The sequence below is a fragment of the Oryctolagus cuniculus genome, chromosome 17 (assembly GCF_964237555.1).
Source record: "Oryctolagus cuniculus chromosome 17, mOryCun1.1, whole genome shotgun sequence".
In the NCBI taxonomy this organism is placed as follows: Eukaryota; Metazoa; Chordata; class Mammalia; order Lagomorpha; family Leporidae; genus Oryctolagus; species Oryctolagus cuniculus.
In genome coordinates this window covers 1,645,668-1,673,521 of record NC_091448.1, presented here as the reverse complement: position 1 = coordinate 1,673,521, position 27,854 = coordinate 1,645,668, and the positions used below count along the sequence as shown (strand labels likewise).

General features: G+C 59.8%; 1 protein-coding gene across 3 annotated transcripts in view; it reads left to right on the top strand.

Annotated features, from left to right (window-relative positions):
• Positions 1-27,854, top strand: part of RPTOR (regulatory associated protein of MTOR complex 1) — a 342,816-nt gene that overhangs the window by 165,899 nt on the left and 149,063 nt on the right. For all 3 annotated transcript variants that reach the window (XM_070060172.1, XM_070060173.1, XM_070060174.1), the window contains one exon: positions 15,118-15,293. In XM_070060172.1, the coding sequence (XP_069916273.1) occupies positions 15,118-15,293 (176 nt within the window). The remainder of the gene's footprint in view (positions 1-15,117; positions 15,294-27,854) is intronic.

Below are 27,854 nucleotides of genomic sequence, written 5' to 3'. Positions count from 1 at the left end.
AGGTGCTTCTCCTGGTCTCCCATGGGGTGCAGGGACCAAGCACTTGGGCCATCCTCCACTGCACTCCCGGGCCACAGCAGAGAGCTGGCCTGGAAGAGGGGCAACCAGGACAGAATCCGGTGCCGCGACCAGGACTAGAACCCTGGGTGCTGGCGCCGCAGGCGGAGGATTAGCCTAGTGAGCCGCGACGCTGGCCTCAGTGTTTTCCTAAGACATGTTTTTATTGTTTTAATCATTTGTGAGACAGAGCTAGAACTCCCGTCTGATAGCTCTTTTCCAGATGCCCGCAGCGGCCAGCCCTGGGCCGGGGTGAAGCTGGGAGAGGGAGCTTCAGTCCAGGTCTCCCTCCGTGAGTGGCACGGACTCAGCCTTGAGCCACCCCCACGCCTCGCGGGATCTGCAGTTGCAGGGGCCAGAGCAGGCGTCCTAACAGGGCTCAGTCACCAGGTCGAAGGCTGTTCCGCACCGTTTCTTGATTCGTTGATTTTGGTTATCTGTGGGCTTTCTACTGTGATCCGCGCCAGACGGACCCTTCCGGAACCGGGGCGATCGTGGTGAGAAACGTGTGACGTGGCTGTGGTTGCGCTGCTCCTGGGGGTGCGGTGAGCTCGGAATCCGGGGCTGTGTCGTCCTGCTTCTCCAGGACCTCTCGCTCTCGGTTCCCCGTGCGGTGGGTCTTGGAGGTCGACCAGCAGCCCATGCTGCCTGTGGGTTCAAGGCTCCCAGCCTCCTTGCACCTCCTGTGCCTCAGGTCCCCGCCAGCTGCGGTCATCTGCACTCTGCTTCTGGGACTGTCAGTTTTCTCCCGTGAGTAAGTCGTCTGTGCTCGGAGTGTGGCTTGAGCCCCTGCAGAGCAAGCGCTGGGTCTGGCGGCCTGGTGAGGGCCTGGTTCTGACCACTGGGCGACTGCACAGGGTGCTGTGACTTCCAAGTTTTTATTTACACACTTTTACTAGAGATTTTCCCTTTTCTTATTGGCTTAGTATCTTTAGCATTTGCTTGCTTTCCAAATTCTCAAGCCTTGCTTCACATCTCAGAATATGCCCCTTATCCTTAGTATTTTCTTTTTTAAAAGACTTATTTATTTATTTGGAGGCAGTGTTAGACAGACACCTGCTGGTTCCATCTGCTGGTTCACTTCCCAAATGGTCGTGACAGCTGGAGCTGGGCTGATCTAAACCCAGGAGCCAGGAGCTTCTTCTGGGTCTCCCACACTGGTGCAGGGGCCCAAGGACTTGGGCCATCTTCCACTGCTTTCCCAGGACATAGCAGAGAGCTGGATGGAAGTGCAGCAGCCAGTGCTCAAACCGGCACCCATATGGGATGCAGGCACTGCAGGTGGCAGCTTAACCCGCTAAGCCACGGCCCCGGCCCCTCCCCTAGCATTTTCCTCTCCAGTTCTCCACTCCCAATTGATCAGTCACTCAAGCAATTGATTGATTGCTCTCTGTAGGCTGTGCCACAGCTGCCATCACAGGAACCCTTTATAGGTCTCTCCGATGTTTTCTATTTTATTTTTATTTTAAAAAATTTTAACAGGCATATAAAAATCATGCATATTTATAGAATAATACTGTGTGATGTGTTGTCACCTGTATCCATTGTACAGTGTCCATTCATCCTCCCAGTCTTGTAAGATTTCTCTATAGTGAAAGCATGCAAACTCCTGTCTTCAAGGTTTTTCTTTTATAGGATACATAGCACATTAGCGTGGTCGGCAGTCAGCTGCCGTGTGGTAGCAGCCCAGAACTGGCTGCAGCCTGGCTCTCACAGTTACCGTCCCTCTCCGCTTCTCTCCCCAGCCTCCGGTCACTGCCGTCATATTTTTAACTTCTATGAGACCATCTTTTTTCCTTCATTTTTTAAAAAAATTGTATTTATTTGAAAGACTTATGGAGAGAGAAGAGACAGATCTTCTATTTGCTGGTTCACTCCCCAAGTGGCTGAAACAGCTGGGGCTGGACCAGTTCAAACCCAAGAGCCAGGAGCCAGGAGCTTCTTCCAGGTCTCCCACGTGGGTGCAGGGGCCCAGGGACTTGGGTCTTCTGCTGCGGCTTTCCCAAGAGTATTAGCAGGGAGCTGGATTGGAAGTGGAGCAACCAGGCCTTGAACTGGTGCCGATATGAGGTGCCAGTGTCGCAGGTGGTGGCTTAACCCACTGCGCCACAGCGCCAGCCCCCAGGGCCCTTGACTCTTGCAACAATGACTTGTGTGGCTGGTCACACTGGGGTGTTTGCGGGGAGACGGTGTCTGGTCCTCACTGCTGCCTGGTTGCTGGCTCTGCCCCGTGTTCTGCCGGAGCACATCTCTGGCAGTCTCCGAGGCTGTGTGGGAGCAGTCCGCCTGCCTCAAGGTGCTGGGAAGCCCCCTGCTCCGTGTGAACGGGGAGCAGTTTCTCTTCCTCACCGACAGGGTGTCCAAAGCAAAGGACTTGCTTCCTCGGCTGTGCTGCTGGGACCCAGCTGTGGAATCCTCACACGGCCGCCCTGCCCACTCCAAATCCAGGGCTTAGTCCGTGTCTGAGGCAGAGGGATGGGGAGGGACCATGCTGGCCACCTGTGTTCCTCCATTAGGAACGTGAACGCTGCTTCCCGTGCTCTCTTGGGCTAGAGCTGAGTCCCAGGGTCACCCTGCTAGCCACGTGTAGGATGCTTCAGAAAGCGTGTGCAGATGGAGTTAAAAGATGAAATTTGTTTTGCCGCAAAAAAATTTGAAACTCACACCTAGTTTTCTCATGTTTGCATTTCTCCTGAGCTTTTCGAGGACCCTTACGGATCTTTAAAAAAAAATCTTATGCCAAAATAAACCTCCTTTGATTCATTTTCCCATGAACTTTGATGCAGCTGCCTATACTGACTGGGCTGTGGGCTCTTACTCCCACTTCCCCAGGGTGGGTAGAGGCACTTGAACTCACACACCTGGCTGAGCTGTGGCTGTGACCAAGACTCCCAGGGTGCAACTCCTGGCCTCCAGGTGACAGCCACACAAGAACCGTCAGTCAGTCCATGGTCCATGTGCCGCATGTGTTGGAGAGAGAGAGCTTGGGTGTTTTCATAATGCCTTGTTTCCTGGCAGTTACCTCCTTGGTCTGCAGGCGACAGGAGGTCCTGGCCTGGTCTTTATTCAGTGTCATCGGCCAGTTCTACCACCAGTGGCTGATTCCCAGGGGCAGTTACTCCCCCGTCTTCACTGAAGACGGCACCCTGGCACGGCATCCAGCCTGCCCAGGTCTTTGTCCTTTCTTGGTGGCGAGCGCAGGAGGAGTTGGAGGAGGAGATGTCTCACTGGCTGCTCCAGACGTGGCCATCTTCCCCGGGTTCCTTGGTGGCGGCTGTGGCAGTGCGGGGAGATGTCTTCCGGGGCAGGCTGCACGGCTGCAGGAGAGCCCTCCAGGCAGGGTCAGCCCACCTGCCACGGGCGCGGCCCCCTTCTGCTGCCCCTCCTGGAGCCTCAGGGCCGGCCCACGGGACTGCTGGCCCGTGGTGCTGTCACAGTCACCTGGTCACGCCGGTCTGCGTCTGGAGCCTGTGAGAACCCGAGTCAGTCTTGCAGAAGCGGCGACGTCCAGGACTGGCGTCCCCAGGATGCTTGTGTGCCCCACAGAACCGGGGAGCTTGTGTCTGGAGATCGGGATTCCTTTGCTGATTGTGTTGTTTTCATGAAATTCTGCCACTGCGCTGATGCCCCTGCCCCAGGGTTAGAGTTCGTAGCAGTGCAGTGTCTGCGGCGAGTCTCCTAACCACGTTTCCTCACCTGGGCTGTGTGGCCTCTGGGAACAGTCTGCACGGCTCACTGTGGTCGCGGCTTCCTGCTGGGACCTGCCTATTGGCCCTGCAGGCTTGCATGGTCCTCTCTCAGTTCCTAACGTTTATGTCACCCGTGCTACCTCCTGTCATTCTATAGTTTATCATTTGTAGGTGGTGGGGAAATGTGCTGACATCTTGTTATGTAATAACTATTAATTCTCCCATTAATGTTCTAGGAGACTTGTGAATTCTAAAGCAGCCGTTCTCTCCTCCGTGTCCCCTGCGTCCTGCAGTACAGTGTTTTCTTGCGGTTTGTTTTGACTGTTCTACCTCATACTGGAGACTTGTGTGGATTTGTGGCTTCTCGTATTTAGGGATGATGAGGAAGAGGCCCCTCCCCCACCCCAGCCATTGCCGTGCTGTGCGTAGGAGCTGTTAGTGGGTCTTTGCTTCGTGGCAGGTGCGGGGGAATGGCCCACGTGGAGATCTTTGTTTTCCTGGGACGTCGGTGACTGGTGGCTGCCCTGGTCTCCCCGCGTTCTGCAGAGTGGGGCAGGCCACTGCAGACATGCGGCCTCTCGGGCACCAGGTGAGAGGGTGGCGCTCCTGGCCCACAGCTCTTCAGTCCACCCCGCACTGTACCGGGCCGTGGCTGGGCCAGCCGCCTCCCTCTCTGGCCTGCTCTGTATCTGCTCTGAGTGGTTTTGTTCCTTCTCTGTCGCAAAAGCCAGAGGTGCCTTCCGGTGCCTTTTTCTTCACCGACAGCTGGCAGGAAGCGCCCCTAACAGCACAGGTTTTCAGAGCAAATAGAACGTGTGCTCCTGGCGCTAGAGGAACGTGTGACGCCCTTGAAAGCCCCCCTCCCCCTCCCTCCCTCCCTCCTTCCCTTTCTCCCTCCCTCTCTCTCTCTCTCTCACACGTACACACACAGCCACCAAAAACAATTGCATTTGTACCTTAGAAGAAATGCTGTCATTTCAGTTCTTTATAGGAGCAAAGGGAGGGATTGATCTAAAGACAAATACGGTAGAAGCCCCTTTAATTGGAATCTCCACAACTCCTACTAAAAATAAAGAAACCCACGCGGGGCAGGGCTGGCCGGTGGTTTGCTGTGGAGCTGACTGCCGGCAGGGGCTGGGGGGGGGGGGGGGCTTGAGGAGAGGGGAAGGGCAGGGGCTCTGGGGGGGCAGGGCTCTAGGGGAGGGGAGGGGCAGGGGCTCTGGGGGGGGGCAGGGCTCTAGGGGAGGGGAAGGGCAGGGGCTCTAGGGGAGGGGAGGGGCAGGGCTCTAGGGGAGGGGAGGGGCAGGGGCTCTAGGGGAGGGGAGGGGCAGGGGCTCTGGGAGGGCAGGGCTCTAGGGGAGGGGGGGCAGGGCCATGAGTCTTGCACAGGGACCCGCAGCACTGCCGCGCTTTGTGGTCCGCAGAGCCTGTGCCTCATCCCACTCACGCTCCAGCACGCTCCTGTCCACGCACCTGGGGTCCCTGCCTTCTGTGCCTGCGTGGCCCCTGTTTCTACTCCAAGTCTAGAACGTGAAGGCTTGGGAAGAATAGCGATTTCTCTCCGTCAAAAATGTAAGAGCCCTCACTGCTGAGGGTGTGAGAGGAAACCACAGACAGGTCAAGTGTGTCATTAGCACACTCAGCGTGCCCTCCTCGGCAGACTCCCTGAGCTTCCAGTCCTCCCCGCCGACCTCAGCGAGCCGACGTGCAGATGCAGAGACACTCAGCAAAATGGGCGCCCGTCAGTCCTCGCCGTCGTGCAAGGAGTCCCCCAGCTGTGTGGAAGCCATCACCGATGATCAGAATTGAAAACTAGCATAATCCGCCGTACCTCCATGCTGGGAAGGAAAAAGTCACCTCCTCCTATGGGTTGATGCAGAAGAAGCCCCCGCCGTACCTCCATGCTGGGAAGGAAAAAGTCACCTCCTCCTGTGGGTTGATGCAGAAGCAGCCCTCGGGAAGATCCAGTACCCGCTCACGATCAGTGTGAGCAGGCGGCACGGACGCGACCTCCGCAGCTTAGAGGAAATGTAAAGAAGCAACGGCTGTCCTCGTGCTTCTTGGTGAACGACCGACCTTGTGCTTCTTGGTGAACGGTCAGTCGCATGTTTCTGCCCTGCGATTGGGAACAAGGTGGACACGTTCGTTCATGACATTGTTTTTCAGGGCCTCCAGTGCTGTAAGAGCAAAACAGACCCGAGATACAAGTAACAGTGGTAATGAGGGGATGGATGCCAGCGTCCTCTGTGAACTCCAGCCCCAGTCCCAGCTGCTCCACTTCCAGTCCAGCCCCTGCATGGCCGGGGAAGCAGGGGAGGATGGAAGGCCCGAGTGCCTGGGCCCTGCACCACGTGGGAGACCTGGACGGTTCTGGTTCCTGGCTTTGGGCTGCCCAGCCCTGGCCGTTGTTGCTGTCTGTCGAGTGAACCAGTGGAGGGGACATCTCTCTCGGTCTCACTCTCTCAGGAACTCCCTCTCTCCGTAGCTCTGCTTTCAAATCAATAAATCATTTTAAAAAATTTGGCAATGAGAGTTACATATTCATGCTGTTAGGATGACAAAATTTAAAAAAGACAGTAATACATGGTTGGCCAAGAAACAGAGAAGTTGGGATTTTCACCACTGCTGGGGGAAATACAAAATGGAATCAGCCGCCTTGGGCCAGGCAGTCTGGCAGCTCCTCAGTCAGCGCCGCTCCCAGGGTAAGCGTCTCACCCAGCCCTTCTCCTCGGTATGAACCCAAGAGGGCAGAGAGCAAACGTTGGCAGAAGTGGGGAGGGCCGCACGGGTGTCAGGAGCTGGCTGGGGAAACGCCTGGGTCTGTCGTGATGGGACAGTAGTGAACCCTAATGAGACGGAGCAGCGTGGGCTCACCGTGACGACTGCTGTGCTGTGAGAGCGGGGTCACAGAAGGTCGGTGACTGAAACCCCCAGAGTGGCAGCAGCCTGGTGGCTGTCGGGGCGGGGAGGGGTGCCTGCTGCAGGGCGCGGAGCTTCTTTCTGAAGAAATGGTGGAGACGGTTGCGTGGCCGTGTCGGCACACGACCATCCACAGAATCATATACTCCCAGAAAATAAGAGTGATGAGGAAGTGTGCGTTACAGTGAAACGTAAGAAAATCGCCTCATGAGACGGAAAAGGCGCAGTGAGCAGCCTTGAACTCTCGTGCAGGGGCCGCTCCCTGGCAGTGCTGGCCACACCGCCTGCGCCTGGCCTGGCCTCTGTGCTGGGCACGGACCCCTCTCAGCCAGTTCGTCTTCTCCTCGGCAGGGCTCCACTCCAGACTCAGGCTGTGCCTCAAACCGCTGTGTGTGTGACTGGTCTCATCCGGTTCCTTGCGGTGCTACCAGTTCTATGCTGCCTTAGTGTTCATGCTTCCGGCCTTCCCCCACCCCCATCCCACATCCGCCTGTCTTCCGTCCACCACGAGGGACGTCTGCTCCGTGTCTGCTGGGATCGGGCAGCACCCTTGCTTTGTTTTCAGTCGGTTGCACAAGATGCGTATTCTCACCCCAGACACTCACCTCCGTGCAGAGGGCGGGAGAGAGCACGGTGAGGGCGCGGGCCGCAGGTCCCGATGAGTCTGCACGAGCGTGCGGCGTCCCTGGGTTGTCCCGCCCACTCTGTGATTGTGAGTTTTTATTGTAAAACACTGGGAGAACGTTGCTGCTACCACGCCTCTTTTCTAGTGTGCAGAGCAGACACGAACAGAAGAAGCAGACGCGTGATAAATGCAGCGTTGCACCAGAGAAGCAGGGAGAATGAGGAGAGGAGTGATGGCGAGCACTCGTATATTTACACGCTTACACACATTTGCTCATACATGCACATGGACACGCACATGCCCCCACGTACGGATACGGCTTCCTGGGGACATGTGCAGCACATTTCTAGGGCCTCAGATGCGTTCCTTTCTTCAGACTGTTTGCTGCAGAAGGTGGAGGGGCACCCGTCTGGCCGGGCTGGACCCTGCTCTGACCACTGAGTTCACCACCGTTGTGTTCCGCTGTCAAGGCTCCTCTGCTGTCTTTCCTGCTTGTTCCTAGACACAGAATCCCCTGTGTTCCTGTCACTCTCCCAGGGGGCCAAGGCTCTGTGATGACCTTGTTCATTAGCGGTAACTCAGCAGGACCTCGGTGGGCGATGATGGGCAAGACTTGCAAGTGGCTGACCGAGATTCTGGCTCAAACGCGGCTGGCTTCTGCGGCCAGCACAGGAAGAGTCCAGGGGGTCAGTCTCATGCTGGTGACCCCACGACAAGTAAAGGTGGCCGCAGCCCCTGAGGCGTCCGGTGGGGGCTGAAGGCACCCAGGTGGGTGCAGTGTGCAGGGAGAAGTGCCGTGGACAGAGGCACCCAGGAGTACCGTACGGTTTCCAGCGCACGGAGGAGGAAGCTCCAAGGCCAGTGCAGGCTGTGGCAGGAGGTGACGTCCGTCTGGAACCTTCAGTGGGAGTGGAGGTTGCCTGCGAAGAAAGGTGTCAGGAGAGGCCGGGGCGCTCCGGGGCGTGTCCCTGGGCTATGCAGAAGGACCAGGGGGTGTCTGTGAGCTGCGTCTCTGCACTGGACGAGGAGGTCAGAGAATCACAGAACAGAACTCTGCAGACACAGGAAGGGCGTGTGTAATTAAGCGCCCGCACGCTGTGCAGTGAGTACTTAGGTTAATGATGCCAGTCAGGGCTGGCGCCGCGGCTCACTAGGCTAATCCTCCGCCTGCGGCGCTGGCACCCCAGGTTCTAGTTCCAGTTGGGGCGCCGGATTCTGTCGGGTTGCTCCTCTTCCAGTCCAGCTCTCTGCTGTGGCCAGGGAGTGCAGTGGAGGATGGCCCAAGTGCTTGGTCCCTGCACCCCATGGGAGACCAGAAGCACCTGGCTCCTGGCTTCGGATCGGCGCAGTGCGCCGGCTGGCTATAGCAGCCATTTGGGGAGTGAACCAACGGAAGGAAGACCTTTCTCTGTCTCTCTCTCTCTCTCACTGTCTAACTCTAACTGTCAAAAATAATAATAATAATAATGCCAGCCAGTTCCTTCTGGGGCCCTTTGGAGAGGACAGCTCTGGCTGTGGACTTGTGACCGTGAGAACCTCGTACAGGGAACTCCTTAGCCTGCACAGGGGAGAGGCGCGGGCTCCCTCACGGGGGCCTCTGTTCTCAGTAGCCCGGGCGCCGGCCCTGGTGCCCAGTGCTGTTCTGGGGGCGGGAGAGGGCGCCTCCTTCGCCCCCCAGCAGCTGTGGGCACAGCGTGGGGTGAGGCTGCAGGCGGCCCAGGGCTCTGCAGAAACTTCAGTGTCCCCTTTCATCCTGGACTCCACGTGAGTCACTGGGGAGTGGGCTTGGTCACAGTCTCTAATTAGCTGTCATCCGGAGCTGTAGAGTGATCCTGGAGCCTTGGGAAGCTGGCTGTAAAGTCACGTGTGCTTCATTGGGCAGATCGGGGTGAAGGGCTTGTAGCTGGCCGAGGGGGCACCAGTGAGAGAAGGGCTTGTAGCTGGCCGAGGGGGCACCAGTGAGAGAAGGGCTTGTAGCTGGCCAAGGGGGCACCAGTGAGAGAAGGGCTTGTAGCTGGCCGAGGGGGCACCAGTGAGAGGCAGGCAGCCCCTCTGCTCTCTTCGCCTACGTTTACTTTCCTAGCAATAGATACCGCTTTGCTTTTAAATTATGCCTGTTTAATATTTGATATACATAGAATTATTTAAATTTCATATTAAAATGCTGCTTCCAGTTTGCTCCTTTTGGCACAGAATCTGTCACAAGTAGATGCTCCATTAGCGTCCTCTGACGAGCGGCGCACCGGTGCCTGTGGAGACCCCGGCCTCTCTCGGAGCCCGGCAGAGTGTCCGCTGGATTGGGTGGTGCTGAACGGAGAATCGAGGCTGCCGGGAGGTGTGGCTTGTTCACGGCGTCTGCAATGGTGGTGTCTTCAGCTCTGTGTGAGCGTGGGGAGGAGCAGGCTCCGAGCTCTGTCTGGAAAACGAGGGCTGAGGCGGCCACAGCAGCAGTCTCTGGGGAGTCCCCGGGCCCGGCCGGCCTCTCCTGGGCCAGGAGTGCACCAGCTCCGGGTGCCCGGGTGCTGGAGCAGATGTCCTTTCTGATCTGGTCGCTGTGCATCGCCTTGGGAGGTTTTTCTGGATCCTTCCCAGGCCCCCACAGGCTCTGGTAGGCGTTTCCAGAGGAGGCTGTTTCTGGAGTCTGAGTCTCTGGGCTCCCCAGCGGCCGCCCCGTGGTGAGAGAGCAGCCTGGGTGTGCCCGTCGGGGAGAGCCGGGCCCGTAGGGCTGGGTGAGCCGCACGCGCAGGCCTGTTTTTGCAGAATACTTTGAGTAGAGGAGTCAGTGTCTTAGATACAGAAGACAGACGCAGAGAAAGACAGGGAGAGCTCCCACCTACTGGGTCAGTCCCCAAATGCCCACAAGGCCGGGACTGGCCAGACCAAAGCTGGGAGCTGGGTGCCCACTCTGGGGCGCCCACGTGGATGTCAGGGACCCCACCACCTAAGCCAGGGCCGCTGCCTCCTGTCGTCTGCGTTGACTGAGAGCTGGGCTCGGGTGCCAGAGCCGGGTGTTGAACCTGGGTGCTCTGGAGTAGAATGGGGCGCCTTAGCTGCTGGGCCAGATGCCTGCTGCCAGCTCGTCTGTGCAGGTTTTTGTCTGTCTTGTTTTGTTTCATTCTTGAGTCATCAAGCCTGAAAAGTATGTTCACTGGTGAAATTCTTTGCCTTGAATGTCAGAACGTTTTTTTAAAAAATGTTACTGGTCCTGATCACCCCTAAAGCAGAGTCCCCATGGGCCCCTTGGGCTCCCGGGGGTGCGGGGGTGTCGGCATGCTTCCTGTGGCATGGCGGGGCAGGCGCGGCCACGTCTGGGGCTTGGTGGTCAGCGGCATCCTTTGGAGCTCTTGTCTCATCGCTCCTTATCCGGCAGCCTACGCGAGGGGCTTCGTCAGTCGCTGGGGTTCAGTCAGTGACCACTGGGATCTCAGAGGTTTAGTTCTCGGGTGTTTCTGCACCCGCAGAGGGCCCCTGATGTCCCAGGTATCCTGCTAGGCGCTGGCCACAGGTGTACCCTCTCCCTGCCCCTCCCGGTGCCGGGACCCTGTCAGACGACTCACAAGCATGTGGGGAGCCCTCTGCAGCCCACTCCGCCCTCAGGGGACCTGCCCCTCCCCGTCTGTTCTAAAACCGGTGTGAGAGGAGGTGTCCCTGGTGTGGACACCCGGACAGTGCTGGACTCTGTCCGCTGAGTGCAAGCAGGCACGAGTGTGGGCCCCGCGGTGAGGGGGTCGTGGCAGAGGGCCCGTCACTCCGTCCTCATGTCGTCATTCAGACGCGTGCAGGTTATACCTAGTGAGCCTCGCCAGGCAAAGAAGAAGAGCGAATCTCGTGTGTGCGTGAACGAGCGCTCCTCCCACCTCACGCTGCTTCCTTTCTGACCGCCGTCAGCCTTCCCGTACTCCATGCCCAGCGGTATTGCCGCTGCCTGGCCGTGTTTCACGCCTCCGACGGCGCACGTGCGTCCTCGGGAGTCCGGGCCCTCCCTCTCCCTGGGGAGAGTGCGCTCTGAGAGCCCAGGCCTCGGCGGGCACTTCCGCTGCTGGCAGCACGCACTGGGCAGCCGTGATGCTGCTTCTCTGCCCGCCACGGGCTCCTGCCTGACCCGCGGCACTTGGCTCACAGCGCTGCAGACTGAATCGGCCCTGGGCTCGTCCGCTGGCCTCCGGGGCCACTGCCGCAGACTGGAAGCCAAATTCCTGCGTGGGGCAGGTTGCTGTGCCGAGTCAGAGCCCAGGACACGGTGGCCAGCGTGGCTCTGCCTTCCCTCTCAGCCTACAGCTCCGTGAGGGCGCTCCGCGTCCCTGAGTGCCGACGTGCGTTTAGAGTGGCTAACATGGCGTGTGTGATTTACCCCAATAATAATGAAAAAGACGTTCCTCTAAAACTTGTGGTTTTGTTTTAAGGTTTAGTTGTATTTGTGATTGCACAGGTGCGGGTTTGACTCGACTCTGGGCTTAGCCTTCTGTTGGGGAGTGGGTGACTAACATGACCTGGAGCCTCTGAGGCCCTTCTGCGTTGAGTGGCTTGTTGAGGTGAAGCGGCAGCAGGTGCACAGCCACTGTGCCTGACACCCAGCGGAGTTGTTTGAAAGGTGCTGGGGGCCCTTTGCGAAGGTGCCGTCCTCAGAGCCCGGCGTAGGTTCAGGAAGGCCCGGAGGGGTTGTGGCCTGGACCCTCGCCCACAGCGAGCAGCCTGTATGTCCTCATCACCGGAGCCCTGAAAGCCCAGGTGGAGTTCACGTGTGAGGGTGTTGTCGCAGGCAGAGGAGACTGTAGGGTGAAGTAGCTTTGAGAACAGGGAGGCCCGTACGACTGGGGCGGAGGGGAGGCGCAGAAATGGAGGCGCAGTCCTGTTCCAGCCATAAAACACATCGCGGAGATTTACGCCCGCCTGACGCACTCCGCCCGCCTGGGCTCTCACTGTCATTTAAAATACCCACCGCCTGTCCTTCCTGAGGCCTTCGTCCTCTGTGGAATTTATAAAGTAAAGCCGAGGCATCGCCTAAGTAACCAACAAAGTAAGGGCTCCGGAGGCGGATGTCTGCGGCTCCACGCTGCAGAGCCCGGCGCTGAGCGGCAGGATTAATAAAGCCGCATTCCAGGAAGGCCCTCGTCCTGCACCCTCACTTCACCGGGTTTGAGCTGGAGCTTGCTGTGCCAGGTGGGCCGGCTTCACCTGGGGCTCGCCCGTGGGTGGCTTTCACTGTAGCCACAGTGGGTCTGTGTGGCTGAGGCAGAGGGCGGCCCGCGCGGGGTGCACGCCTGTGGTCCCTGTGTTCTGGTTCTGATTTCCATCACTGCAGGGCTCGGACATGAGCGTCCAGGGCTGTGGAGGACACGCACACCCCTCTCCCGCAGCCTGGGTGCTCTTTAGTTTTATCTGAGTCGTCTGTTTGCCACTGCCCTGCTGCTGTCTGTCTCCTCAGCCTTCTCGGGACTTGAGGGCGGCCCTGGGAGCCTGCCTGCCCCCTCCCAGGCAGCACACCCTGCGTGTGGCACAGAGCCTCTGGTGACTCACTGCGTGGTCGTGGCCGGCTCTCTGCTGCTGTGCCTCCCTGAGCGGAAGGAGCCTCGTTTAGGGAAACCAGCTCTGACGTCGCGTGCTTCACAGCTGTTCCCAGGAGCAAGCAGAGCAGTGTGCGTACAGGATCCCCCATGCACTAGATTTGTTCAATTTTCCTGGCCAAATGTTGCGAATTCTTGTGAACCTCATTATTCCTGAAAATGACAGCAAAGCCTGTTGTGCAGCCAGACATTGTCAGGGCAAGCAGTGGGCCCCGCGATGCTGGGAAGGCTGCGGTGGCGGGTTGGCCGCCCGTGTCCGTGGAGTGCTGCTGCTGTTGGGAGACTGGGAACACGCTTGATTGCCAGTGGCAGGGTGGTGCAGCCACGTGGCAGAAGGCCCTGTCACCTTGAAAACGTCCATTCACTTGACAGGCAAAGCAACAGAGAGCGCGAGCGAGAGGTTGGTTTTCTACCCACTGGTTCGCTCCCTGGATGCCCACATCGGCCGCGGCTGGGCCAGGAGCCAGGACCGCCATCTGAGTCTCCCACACGGGTGGCAGGGACCCACAAGCAGGGAGCTGGCACTCCAGTACGGCGTGCCAGTGTTGCAAGTGGCATCTGACCATTGTGCCACACACTGATTTTTTAAAAATGTGTGGATTGCATTGTTTTTAGAATAATATTTGCACGTTGAATTAGATTTTGTTGTGTCGAAAGGGAAGTTTTGTGGGCTTCCCCGAGTGCGCGGTCGTTCGCTTGGTGCCTTGTTGATGCAGCCCCAGAGGGGATAAGCTCCACATCACATCTGGTGCCTGGGCCTTTCCCGCATCTCAGAGGAGTGCATTTCAAGAAAGAATAACTTTTAATTTAAAAGAAAAAAAAAAAAAAAACCTTCCTCCCTGGTTGCAGAGCCAATGCCAATTGCTTGTAGAACATTTAGAGAAGCCAGAAGAGAGAAGAACATAAAATGACCTTTAACTTGTGCCTTGCAATGAAAGCTGTCTCTTCCGTTGTGGACGTGACCCAGGCCTGCTCACACTCACACACGCGCTGGTCTGCTCGTCATGCACCCTGCCCATCTCCATGCCGGGAAACACGGCAGCATGCGGACGTCATGGGTCAGAGGTGGGAGGTAAAAGTGAACCCGAAACACCAGGAAGGTCCTGCAGGCGGCAGGAGATCTGTGGGCGTTGATGCCGGCACGGGGCAAGGAGGAGAGCTTGAAGAAAAGGGCCTGCGAAGGTCGAGCACGTTGTGTGTCAGCGGGAACTCGGGGTGGCAGGCTGAGCCGTGTTGTGTGTCAGCGGGAACTCAGGGTTAGCCGTGTTGTGTGTCAGCGGGAACTCAGGGTGGCGGGGTGAGCTGTGTTGTGTGTCAGCGGGACCTCGGGATGAGCCGTGTTGTGTGTCAGCAGGGACTCGGGGTGGCGGGGTGAGCTGTGTTGTGTCAGTGGGAACTCGGAATGGTGGGGTGAGCCGTGTTGTGTGTCAGTGGGAACTCGGAATGGTGGGGTGAGCCGTGTTGTGTGTCAGTGGGAACTTGGGGTGAGCCGTGTTGTGTCAGTGTTGTGTCATTGGGAACTCGGGATGGTGGGGTGAGCCATGTTGTGTGTCAGCGGGAACTCGGGGTGGCGGGGTGAGCCGTGTTGTGTGTCAGCAGGGACTCGGGGTGGCGGGGTGAGCCGTGTTGTATCAGTGGGAACTCAGGATGGTGGGGTGAGCCGTGTTGTGTGTCAGTGGGAACTCAGGGTGGCAGGGTGAGCCGTGTTGTGTCAGTGGGAACTCAGGATGGTGGGGTGAGCCATGTTGTGTGTCAGCGGGAACTCGGGGTGGCGGGGTGAGCCGTGTTGTGTGTCAGCAGGGACTCGGGGTGGCGGGGTGAGCCGTGTTGTATCAGTGGGAACTCAGGATGGTGGGGTGAGCCGTGTTGTGTGTCAGTGGGAACTCAGGATGGTGGGGTGAGCCGTGTTGTGTGTCAGTGGGAACTCAGGGTGGCAGGGTGAGCCATGTTGTGTCAGTGGGAACTCAGGATGGTGGGGTGAGCCGTGTTGTGTCAGTGGGAACTCAGGGTGGCGGGGTGAGCCATGTTGTGTCAGTGGGAACTCGGGGTGGTGGGGTGAGCCGTGTTGTGTGTCAGTGGGAACTCAGATGGCGGGGTGAGCCGTGTTGTGTCAGTGGGAACTCGGGATGGCGGGGTGTGGTGTTGGCCTTGGACTCCTGTCTCCAGGACAGAACTCGTGGTAGCCACGCTGCACGGGGCTTTCTGGTGCAAAGCCGCCCTCCGGCCTGTTGACCCGCTCTTTCCTTCTGTGTGTCCCCTGCAGGTGGCTGCCATTAACCCCAACCACCCCCTTGCCCAGATGCCTCTGCCCCCGTCCATGAGAAACTGCATCCAGCTGGCCGCCTGCGAGGCCCACGAGCTGCTGCCCATGATCCCCGACCTCCCGGCCGACCTGTTCACGTCCTGCCTCACCACCCCCATCAAAATCGCTCTGCGCTGGTAAGTGCCCCGTGGGCTCGCCGCACCCCGGGGGTCCTGCACCGCAGGGGCCCAGGGACTTCTGTGGGAGCGCCGCCTGTGATGGCCAGGACTTGGGGAGCCTGGGCTGAACGCTTGGAGGTGGAGACGCTGCCCCCCGCAGGGGGGTCTGCAGGTGCAGTGGCTGCTCTGTGACCTCCAGCGCGCCCTCCCGGCGTCTTGTTCCATGTGGAAGCGTCGTTAGTGCTAGGGTTGGTTGTACTGGAAAACGACTTGTTTTTTTGGGGGGAGAAAAAGGCTATTTTGAAAGAAGTAATTTCCTTCCTTGCTTTGAATTGAAGTGCAATCTTTTAGTTTATTCTTAGCAGTAAAAAAAAAAATAGCCATTTTCTTTTCTGTCACCGTTCCTGTGCTATTTGGGGAGTAAATGAGGAAGTGAGTGTGTTGTTCGAGGCAGGAGAGCCCTCCCTGAGGCCCCGTGCCCCGGGCAGCGCGCACGGGCTGCGTGCGTCCTGCCTGCACACCCAGCTCTGTCCCACCTGTGTGGCTGAGAGGCGTGCGTGCCGAGTGGTGGCAGCTGTGTCCTCGCTGAGCCAGGTGGGGGGTGGGCGCCACACCTCTTGGGGGGACCCTCCTGGGGCTGCTGTCAGGGCCCCCACAGCCCAGACTTCTGTCTCCTGGTTGTTTCCCCATACTGTGGGGCTCACCCCATCAGAGTGACCCCTGCTGGGGGCTCTGGGGGACTGAAGCCTGGCCCGGGGGTGTCTGGAGCCGCGGCAGGGCCTGAATCACCCAAGGCTCTGGTGTGGTGATGGCACTGGACTGCTAAGCTGCAGCCCTTGGACAGGCCGTCTGCACCCCAGGCAGAGGCTCCTCGAATATTCCTTGCTTCTGTAGGGTTAGAGAGGAAGAGGGGGAGTTCACTGTGGAAGGGCACAGACTGGTGACCCACGCGCACACCTGGAGCTGACCAGGGCCTTCCTCACAGTGGAGCAGAGCCCACTGACCAAACGCTAGGGAGGACATAGCCACAGCCCAGAAATGGCCGTTCCAACAGCGTCACCTGGGGCAGAGTCACTGCAAGACAGGTGTCACACAGCGGAGGAGTCCCGCCAGAGCTTGGTACTGTGGAGTAAGCGGTAGGGGCGTGAGAACCGGTAGGAGCAGAGGCAGGACAGCGCCAGTGCGTGAGCAAAGTCTGGGCCGGGGGCCCACGGGGACGCCGCAGGAGGCAGCGGGCAGCAGCAGAGATTGCTAGTGTGACAGGAGCTGGTGCTGCGGAGGCGGGGCCAGGCCTTCCGTGCGAGAGGAAGAGAGCACTGCAGGGCGGAAGGTACTAGAAGGGCACAGGGATGCCCCCGGCTGCGTGGAAGGAGGATGCCCTCAAGCGAGGGGCTCGCTGCCTCCCAGGAGTGACGAGACGGGAAGGCGCCTCGCCCGCGGCCACGCTGTCTCTGGGCCGAGTCATTTCCCTGAGGCCGAAGTCCTCTCCAGCCGGAGCGTGTTACTGTCCCATGTCTGTTCTCTGTCCAGTCGCTGTCCTGATGAGCAGACCCGTTTCCATCACCACAGGAAAGAGCCCTAGTCCTGAGTCCTCGGCGTTCATTCTTTCATTCCTGTCCGAGAGGTCGTGCGCTGGATACCAGCTGTGCACTCCTAAAGCCGGCGCTGACAACCACGGGAGACCCAGAGGCACTGAGATGAGGCAGGCCTGGGTGGGTGCCTTAGGCAGAGCAGGGCAATCCATGCTTAAACACTGGGTGGTTTGTGGCACGGAGGGCTGTGTGTCCGCGGAGCACGAGTGTGGGAGGGCCAAGGGGAGGAGACGGAAGGGGACACCGAGTCTCAGCAGGCGGCTGGCACTGGAAGGGGAGCGGTGGGAGCGCCTCGCACAGCTGTGGCAGAGAGCGCGGGTGAGGCCAGGGTGGCCGGCAGGTGGTGGGCGGTGTGGAATGCTGGCCAGGGACTCGGCTCCGTCTCCCAGGGCTGCGCAGGTGAGAGCCCTGCCTGGGTTTATGCAGGTGGGTGATGTGTGGGAGGTAGCACAGGGGACGCTGGGAGGGTGGGAAGTGGCAGCATGGGCCGTCGGCCAGAGCTTGGGCCGACCGCACTGTGGATCCACTGTGGACCAGGCCTCAACACGCGTTTCCCCACCTCCCTCTGGACTCGCTGCCCTCCCTGCTTCTGGGCATTGAACTCCAGAGCCGACCCCGTCATGCAGACGTCCATGGGCAAGTGGTGGGGGCTGGGCGGGGCCAGCAAAGAAGACAGGAAGCACAGAATACGACGCCTGCGCCTTCCTGCACACCCCCCCACCGGGCCTGCCGCCCCTCACACCGCCCCACCGGGCCTGCCGCCCCTGCCACCCCTCACACCGCCCCACCGGGCCTGCCACCCCTCACACCGCCCCACCCGGCCTGCCGCCCCTGCCACCTCTCACACCGCCCCACCGGGCCTGCCGCCCCTGCCACCCCTCACACCGCCCCACTGGGCCTGCCACCCCTGCCACCTCTCACACCGCCCCACTGGGCCTGCCACCCCTCACACCGCCCCATGGGCCTGCTGCCCCCGCTGTCCCTGCACACCGCCCCACCGGGCCTGCTGCCCCCGCTGTCCCTGCACACCGCCCCACTGGGCCTGCCACCCCTCACACTGCCCCACTGGGCCTGCCACCCCTCACACCGCCCCACCGGGCCTGCTGCCCCCGCTGTCCCTGCATACCGCCCCACTGGGCCTGCTGCCCCCGCCAGGGCATTCCCTGGAGTGAGGTGTCTCTGGCGCTCCGCTCCTCCTCCGGGCTTCCATTTCCGCAGGGCTGTGTGTGGCTGTGTACTCCGAAGGGCGCACGTTCTCACCGCTCAGGCCTCATGGGTGCTGGCATGGGTCCCTGCCCTCAGTTTAGGGAATGGGTTTTCTCTCTGCCAAGACACAGTCTGGTATCTCAGTAGCTACCTGAAATCCATTCTGGAGTTAGGACGTGATTGGATTTTTAGAAGAATCAGTAGGCAGTGTGGTGAAGGGCAGCCCAGCACAGTTACGGCGCAGACGACGGGCAGCAGACACCGCCTGGACGTCGGCAGTGGCTTGGTGGGCAGACCGCTTGTGGTTGGCCACTTTGTGCCACCCGGGGCTGAAGTTTTATTGAACATAGCACTGCTGAGTGTCCTTAGCCTGTGAGTAGCCGTAAGGCAGGTTTACTGGAAGAATTACCAAGTGAGGTGTGCGCTTGGTAACAGCTGAGTTACGACGGAGAGGGGGAGAGAGCTCCCGCCCGCGGCTCACATCCCAGTGCCTGCAGTGACTGGCCGGACACTCAGTCCAGGCCTCCATGCGGTGCTGGGACCCAGTGTCTCCAGAGTCCACATCAGCAGGAAGCTGGAAGCCGGAGCCGGGAGTCAAGCCGGGTGTTGAGCCCAAGCACTGATATGAGGCAGGGGCCTTCTCCTCCTCCTCCCCCCCCTCCTCCCCCCTTCTCCTCCCTCCCCCCTCCTCCCCTCCTCTGTCGTCCTCCGCTCTGTCCTCCCTCTCTTCCTCCTCCCCTCCTCCTCCCCCTCCTCCCCCTCTTCCCCTCCTTCTCCTCCCCTCCTCCCCCTCTCCTCCTCCTCCCCCTCCGCCTCCCTCCTTCTCCTCTCCTTCTCCTCCTCCTCCCCTCCTCCTCCTCTCCCCCTCCTCCTCTCCTCCTCCCCCTCCCCTCCCCCCCTCCTCCTCCCCCTCCTCCCCTCCTCCTCTCCTCCTCCTCCCCCCCCTCCTCCTCCCCCTCCTCCTCCTCCTCCCTCTCCCCCCACCCCACCCCTCCTCTTCCCCTCCTCCCCCTCCCCTCCCTCCTTCCTCCCCTCCTCCTCCTCTCCTCCTCCCTCCTCCCCCCTCCCTCCTCCCCTCCTTCCTCCCCTCCTCCTCCTCTCCTCCTCCTCCTCCCCCCTCCTCCTCCCCTCCTCCTCCTCTCCCCCCTCCTCCCTCCTCCTCCCCTCCCCTCCCCCCTCCTCCTCCCTCCCCCTCCTCCCCTCCTCCTCCCCCTCCCCCTCCCCCTCCTCCCTCTTCCCCCCACCCCCACCCCTCCTCTTCCCCTCCCCCCCCCTCCTCCCCCTCCTCCCTCCTCCCTCTTCCCCCCACCCCACCCCTCCTCTTCCCCTCCTCCCCCCTCATCCCCCTCCCTCCCTCCTCCTCCCCTCCTCCTCCCCCCTCCCCTCCCCCCCTCCTCCTCCTCCCCTCCTCCTCCCCTCCTCCCCCCTCCTCCTCCCCCTCCCCCTCCCCTCTTCCCCCACCCCACCCTCCCCCTCCCCCCTCCTCCTCCCCTCCTCCTCTCCCCCCTCCTCCCCTCCTCCCCCCTCCTCCTCTCCCCCCTCCTCCTCCCCCTCCCCCCTCCCTCCTCCCCCTCCCCTCCCTCCTTCCTCCCCTCCTCCTCCCCCTCCCCTCCCCCCCCTCCTCCTCCCCTCCTCCTCCCCTCCTCCCCCCTCCTCCTCCCCCTCCCCCCTCCCCCTCTTCCCCCACCCCACCCTCCCCCTCCCCCTCCTCTCCCCCCTCCTCTCCCCTCCTCCTCTCCCCCCTCCTCCCCTCCTCCCCCCTCCTCCTCTCCCCCCTCCTCCTCCCCTCCCCCCTCCCTCCTCCTCCTCCCCCCCTCCCCCTCCCCCCCCTCCTCTGTCGTCCTCCGCTCCCTGGCCTCCATGGTCTGAAAGTCGCTGCTCTCATTGTGTGCGGCACAGTGGCTCTGGGGTGTTGTACTTTGTAGATACAGTACAGCTTTGCCTTGTATGAAACATGGATCTCTGTGTTGGATGGCTCGTGTATGTATGAACACTATCTGATGATGAAGTGCTTTTTCGGAGACGTTGTCCTGATTTTCTTTCATCTCAGTCTTATTTTGAGAAACTCATCTCGGCGGCCCTGCCGTGAGCAGCTGCGTTCCTCTCGACGGACGTGAGCGCCCTCCTCACCATGGACGTCAGTGTACTACAAGAGTCCAAAATACGTCTTTCCTTTTGCTGTTTTCTGCTTTGATTCGTGGCATGATACCGTGTTAAATCTGTCGTGGGCCTGCTCGGTGCGGTGCGTGATTGGCCGTGGGGCGTGCTGTAGAACAGGCCGATGCCTGCTGCACCGAGCGGCGTGGCGCTGGCGTCGTCTGTGAGGGAGGCTGTTTCCTCCCTCGGGGGGGGGGGTGCAGGGGTTTGAATGCTGACGGCGCAGCGGGAACGTGTGCCCGTCCGCGTGGGAAGCCGGGCTCTCGGGTTTACCCAAGAGGAGGCAGGGCGCACGGCTACCCTGCGGCGCGGGGAGGCCCGCTCTCCCTCGGCGTCCGGCCGGGCTGAACGGGCGCAGCCTTGTCTCCTAGGGTCTCGCTGTGGCCCTTGCTTTGCGCTTCTCCTCGCTGCTGAGCCGAGAAGCGGTCAGGATGACCTCTGGAAACGGGAATTCCAGAAGTTTGACGCCAGCGTGAACTGTTCTCTGAGGCACAGCCTTTGCCGGAGAAAGCGTCTGCGCGCCTGTCCGGTGCTCTGTGGTCTTTGGCTTCCTTAGCAGAGCCAGGGTGACTGCTTGCGGCCCTCTTTGAAGGCAGAGAAGCCGCAGGAGGGCAGGAGTGTCACGCTTTGCGTTGTAGACCTCAGTAGCAGGGAAGTTTAATTTGAATTTGTTTATAAAGAAAGGGCTTTATTATCCAGAGGGCTTCACAGCGTGGTCTTAGCCACCATCTGGCCCTGCACAGATCCTGAGCTGGTTTCCTCGCAGCCTCCAGACCCTTCAGGCTCCATCGTCTGTCGTGTGCCTGTCCCGAGGGTGGTTTTCCTCCCCACTCAACCGTGTGCTCTCCGGTCCCAGCCTCTTGACACCGCCCGGTGCAGATGGCACCTGCGTGCTGGGAGGGAGCTCACTTGCGCTAGGCTGAACCAGCGGAGCAGCACCGCGGACCAGTCCCTGACTTGACCCAGTCCTCGGGGCAGCAAGGGGGGAGGCTGAGAGACCCCGGCACGAGTCCACTCAGCAGTGACGTCAGGGAGGGATGGGGCCCTTGCAGATGACCGGAGCCCGAGGGGGTTAGGGACGGGGCAGGAGTAGAGGCTGGCTCAGAAAAGGACCTGAGAGGGGTCTCTGGTTGGGAGCCAGCCTCCTCCTGACTCCCTGGAGGCTGCAGCTTGCGAGGGTGTATCGGGCTCAGAAGGAAGAGCAGCAGTCGGACCACACCCCTTTGACAGAAGGGAGGCCGTAATGACCACGTGCCAGGTGGGACAAGGAGAGGCACGGGAGGAAAGGCCAGCTGGAGGCACTGAGCGTGGAACGCGTGGTCGATGGCGTGCTGGGCAAAGAGGTGAATCCGGAACCAGGAGCGCTGCAGGCTGGGCGGGCGGAGGCGCCTGCAGCAGGAGTGCAGGGCGGGACGTGCTCCGGGCCTGAGGTGCTGACCCCGAAACCTCGTGTCCTCCTATGACGGCGCCAACCGCCGGACAGGGAAGCGTCCTCCTCACCCTAGGAGGGTGGAGAGGAGGGGACAGCGTGGGTGGGCCGGGAGACCGACATGCGTACCCCGTGGTGAGCCAGCTCTTACTTGAGAGCAGACGTCATGGCTACGTGGTTCTTTTTTTTTTTTTTTTTTTTTTTTTGGACAGGCAGAGTGGACAGTGAGAGAGAGACAGAGAGAAAGGTCTTCCTTGTACCATTGGTTCACCCTCCAATGGCCGCCGTGGCCGGCACACCGCGCTGATCTGAAGCCAGGAGCCAGGTGCTTCTCCTGGTCTCCCATGGGGTGCAGGGCCCAAGCACCTGGGCCATCCTCCATTGCACTCCCGGGCCACAGCAGAGAGCTGGCCTGGAAGAGGGGCAACCGGGACAGAATCTGGCGCCCCAACCGGGACTAGAACCCGGTGTGCCGGCGCCGCAAGGCGGAGGATGAGCCTAGTGAGCCGCGGCGCCGGCCTACGTGGTTCTTTAAAGTTTATGCTCCTGTTTGTTGATCCACTCCCCAGATGTCCACAGTAGCTTGGGGGCCAAAGCCAGGAGCCTGGAACTCAACTGACGTCTCCCACACAGGTGGCACTCAGTCTCCCACACCCACGTGGGTGCCAAGGGCCCAGTCACTTGAGTCGTCACCTCTGCCTCCCAGGTTGTGCGGTGGAGGAACCGGACTCGGGAGCTGGAGCCAGGACTAGACTCGGGTACCCCAGTGTGGAACGTGGAGTGCTAACCAGCAGCTGAGCGCCTGTTCCAGGTCACGTCTGTAAAATATAAAAATGTGATCGAGGATGAAGGAAGGAAATGAAGCAGGAGAGAGCTTGGGTGGCAGCGTCAGTGGGGCAGAGCAGGGTCTGGGGTGGAGACCCCTGAAGGGACAGAGGGAATTAGGTCCGCAGGGCAGGTGCTGTGGCACAGTGGGTCGAGCTGCTGCCGGGAACAACGTTACCCGGTGTTGGGGTCCCTGCTTCAAGTCCTAGCTCCCAGCTTCCTGCTCATCTACAGCTTGGGGGCAGCAAGCAGTGGCTGAATTACCTGGGACCCTGACAGCCACAGGAGAGACATAATGGAGCTCCTGGCTCTTGGCTTCAGCCTGGCCCACCCCTGGCTGCTGCAGGCATTTCGGGAGTGAACCAGCAGATGGAAGATCTCTGTCTCTGTGTTAACACACACACACTCTCTCTCTCTCTCTCTCTTTCTTAAAGATTTATTTTATTTATTTGAAAGAGTTATATAGAGAGAGGGGTCTTCCATCCGCTGTTCACCTCCCAAATGGCTGCAACAGCTGGAGCTGAGCCAATCTGAAGCCAGGAGCCAGGAGATTCTTCCGGGTCTCCCATGTGGGTGCAGGGGCCCAAGGACTTGGGCATCTTCCACTGCTTTCCCAGGCCACAGCAGAGAGCTGGATCAGAAGTAGAGCGGCCAGGACTCGAACCAGCACCCACATGGGATGCCAGTGCTACAGGCTGGGGCTTTAACCCACTGCACTACACAGCTGGCCCCTCTGCCTCTCAAATAAATAAAAATCAATAAGCTTTAAAAGAAAGAACAGGAAGTCAGGAAGACACACACCTGACAGCACCGTCTGAGCATGTGTGTGTGGGCAGAGCAGGTAAAGCAGGCGTGTCTGTCGCTAGAGCTCCTGACGGCGTTGCTGGGCTGGGCCTCACGGAGGCCTGGGGACCACACCCCACAGGGAACGGGCAGCATGAGCACACGTGGACCGTTGGGGGAGATGCACCACGTCCCAGCTACGAAGGAAGCTTTCGTAATCCCAGAGAATCAGCGTCATATAAAACCTGTGCTCAGACCATCGCTCAGTAACGTCGGGACTCGGTAACGAAAGAGTAGCTTTAAAAAAAATCCCTGAAAACTGAAAAGCCTGCTTCTAGAAGAAAATCCCTGGATTAAAGAGGGAACGCGTTTACAAATGACAGAACACTCAGAGCTGAATGATGATATTCGCACGTCTCCTGCCTTGGGACACGGCTCAAGCGTGCTGGGGTTTCATGCATTTAGTCAGAAAACAGATGAAAAATCAAAGGCGGAATTTAATGTTCACCTTAAAGAGCCGGGGGATGGGCTAAGCAGTAACAGTGAAACTAGGGACGGACACGGCCTGGGGTGGGGGAGAGGCAGCCCCTGGCCCCTCTCTGTCAGGGAAGGCTTCAGGATCTGCCGTGCGGGAGAGGGGATCTGGGGCCCTGGCCGCTCCTCACCCCCAGCCAGGGCAGTTCTGTTCCTCCCTCAGGGAGGCCGGCGGCTCAGGCCCTGACCCTGGTAGTTCCGCAGAGCGAGCTGCCGACGCTGCTGTCGCTTGGCCGCGCCTGAGTGGAAGACTCAGTACCGCGTGTCCGCCATTCGTTACATCTGGGTGAAACTCAAGAGTGTGACCCTAGGAGTAGGTGGCAGGCCCTGGGCGTACGCTTGCCGTTCCTGTAGCAGGCCTGTGCCGCCCTCAGCCTCCCTCGCGGGTGAGCACGCGGCCGGTGCTCTGGCCGGAACGGACGTAGCGAGTGCCGTCGTGTTCTGCCGCTGTTTCCCAGCATGCAGCTCGGGTGCTGCCATTTGCTCCCTCCCACTCCGTGTCCTTGTCATTGCTGTCTTGTTATTTATTTAAGAGCGACAGACAGAAGAACGCCCATTCACTGGTTCACTCCTAAATGCCTGAAGTGGCCAGGGTTGGGCTGGAGAAACCTCGCTGACACAGTCTGACACCCATTCAGCAAGCCAGGAGGAGGAAGGAACATCCTCTAGCTCATACAATTAGACAGGAAAGTCTGCAGCTAACGTTGTACCTGCTGGGAAAGACCTAGCGTACTCCCCAGAAGGCTGGGAAAGATACCATATGGAAGCTGAATCACTGCAGTGAAACTTGGAAAGATAAAAGGTACGCGGATCGGCAAAAATGAAGTAAAACTCGGTTCACAGATGACGTAGAAACTCACAGGACGTCAACAAAAAGCCACTGGAGGGCCAGCACTCTGTCACAGCAGGCTAAGCCTCTACCTGCAGTGCCGGCAGCCCATATGGGCCCCGGTTCGACACCCAGTTGCTCCACTTCCGGTCCAGCTCTCTGCTGTGGCCTGGGAAAGCAGTAGAAGATGGGCCAAGTCCTTGGGCCCCTGCACCCACGTGGGAGACCTGGAAGAAGCTCCTGGCTCCTGGCTTTGGCTTCGCCAAGCCCTGGCCATTATGACCAGTTAGGAAGTGAACCAGCAGATGGAAACCTCTCTGTCTCTGTCTCACTGTGTGTGTGTGTGTGCGCGTGTGTGCATGTGTGTATGTGCCTAACTGGAAGAGTTAAAAAGTTGCTGGAACTACCGACTGCTTTTACAAAGATTCTAGAATATAATATCAATACTCCAGGGGCCAGCCCTGTGGTGCAGCAGGGTAGGACCCTGGTCTGAGGCACCAGTATCCCTTGTGGACACCGGTTCTGGTCCTGGCTGCTCCTCTTCCGATCCAGCTCTCTGCTGTGGCCTGGGAGATCAGTGGAAGGTGGCCTGGGTCCTTGGGTCCCTGCACCCACATGGAAGACCCAGAAGAAGCTCCTGGCCTCAGATCAGCGCAGCTCCAGCCATTGTGGCCATCTGGGGAGTGAGCCAGCAGATGGAGGACCTCTCTCTCTCTCTCTCTGTCTCTGCCTCTCTCTCTAACTCTGTCTTTCAAATAAATAAAATATTCTAAAAAAAAAATCCATACTCCAACATCAGTTGTAGCTGGAAATAAATTTAATTTAAAAATACTGTCTGCACCGGCATCAGATTCTGAAATACTTGGGGATCAGTCTAACCTCACAGGAGCGAGATCTGTGCACGTGAGACGGAGACGTCAGTGGGAGAAGTAAGGAAGCCCTGAGTGGGGATTCTGCTGGGTCATGGACTGAAGGACTGAGCGTCTCAGTGTTACTCCTCCCCAGCTTGGTCTCAGATTCAGTGCAGTCACAGTCTAACTTCTGGTTAGTTTTGTTTTGTTTTGTTTAGAAATTGATAGATTGTCGGCCGGCACCATGGCTCAGTAGGCTAATCCTCAGCCTTGCGGCGCTGGCACACCGGGTTCTAGTCCCGGTCGGGGCGCCGGATTCTGTCCCGGTTGCCCCTCTTCCAGGCCAGCTCTCTGCTATGGCCAGGGAGTGCAGTGGAGGATGGCTCGAGTGCTTGGGCCCTGCACCCCATGGGAGACCAGGAGAAGCACCTGGCTCCTGCCTTGGGATCAGCGCGGTGCACCGGCCACAGCGCGCCGGCCGCGGCGGCCATTGGAGGGTGAACCAACCGCAAAGGAAAATCTTTCTCTCTGTCTCTCTCACTGTCCACTCTGCCTGTCAAAAAAAAAAAAAGAAAAAGAAAAAGAAATTGATTGTCTTTCCTTATAAATTTAAAAATCAAAGGACCTAGCCGAAGCGATTTTGAGAAGGAGGTCCATTGTTTGATGTCAAGGCTGAGTGTAATGCCCGAATAATGGGTGGACACGCGTGGTACTGAACGCAGGGATGGAGGTGTGGGACAGCGGAAACCACGGGGATCTCCATGCAGGTCTCCCACGGGGTGGCTGGGCCCAAGCACGTGGGCCATCTAATGCTTGCCCAGTAGCAGGGAGCTGGGTCAGAAGCAGGCAGCCTTGAACTGTTGGAGGAAGCTGGTGTCACGTGGGGCTGCTGCACCCACTGTGCACAAACCAGCCCCACACACACGGAAGCTGCCAGCGCAGAACCGCTGCCAGCTGCACCGGCGAATCCGCTTTACCTTACACTGGTTGAGTCAGCGCCGCCTCTTGCCAGCATCTTTTCGGTGAGAGGCCGCCCTCAGCCCCGTGTGCTCCTGAGAGGAGGTGGGGGCACTCCCTCTGCTGCCCCGGCGGTGGGCGGTTGTCCTCCCTGGCAGCTGGAGTGAAATGTCCCTGAAGAGGTGTTCCCAGGTGATGAGGTCACAGCTCGGTGCCTCTGAGGGGCGGGAGGTGCCCAGGACGCATGAGAGGGCGAGGCCTGGGACCGTAAGGCTGAGAGGCAGGTGTCCTTCCGTGGGCAGTGCCTGCTGTGTGACGGTGCGGGCCAGGCGCGTCTCAGCCGTGCCCGTGGCTGCCGTGAGGCGCCTGACACTGGTGGTTCATGAATCGGTGCTGCGCACTGAGTCCAGGTGAGGGCAGCTGCGCGTTTGTGTTGCCGGAGGCCCACCTCTGCCTCCGGTGTCTTGCCGTTCCTGCATCCTCCGGAGAACATGCCTCCACTCACGGCAGGACAGGGGGCGACAAGGGGCCGGCCGGGTCCCGAGGCCCACCTCCTGTACCACACTGGGGCTCAGGTCCCGCAGTCTGAGGGGGCGCACACGAGCAGACCTCGGCGTCAGAGCCTCTGTGGGAGCTCGCCCCTGGGACTGCGGGGCTGTGGCAGGGGCCCTGGGCAGGGATTGGCGCCTGCCGCTCGGCGGGCAGAGGAGCACACCTGCCCAGGGCCGCTCTCCAGGGGCCTCCGAGCACCCGCGAGCTGCTGCCAGCTGGCTCCTGCCCAGTCCGCCCGTGCTCGGAAGGGCCGCAGCAGCCTGTGTGTAGCTCACGGGGCCTCTCGGGAGAGCCTGACGCTCCTCTCGTTAGACAGGACGAGCGAGGTAAACAGATGGGGCTGTGGGTCCCGGCTGAGGGAACTGCTTGTCGTGTTGACAAAGAGGAAAGAGTCTCAGGACCTCCACTCGGTGCGTGGAGCTAAACCCGGAATAGTTGGAAAGAAACAGGTCCAGCGGTGGGGACGTTACTGCCTGTGGGAGTTCCCTCTTGCAGTCATCACTTGTTCCAGGCTTGCAAGGGTTAAACAGGTGTCCGTGATGAGAGGAGAGCACTTTGCAGACAGAGAGCTACAGGAAGGGGGATCCTTTCTGGGCAGTTTGTGACCCCATGGTCAAAGTGGTCTTTTAGGGGCTGTGAGCAAGGGGGTGGAGAAGGCCAAGAGCGCGACAGTGGGTGCAGGCAGGGTGCCCCTCATGTGAGGAGCAGCAGTCGGGGCCAGCGCTTCAGTCCAGGGGCTCCACGGGGTGGGGGCCAGCGCTTCAGTCCAGGGGCCTCACGGGGTGGGGGCAGCGCTTCAGTCCAGGGGCTCCACGGGGTGGGGCCAGCGCTTCAGTCCAGGGGCTCCACGGGGTGGGGGCCAGC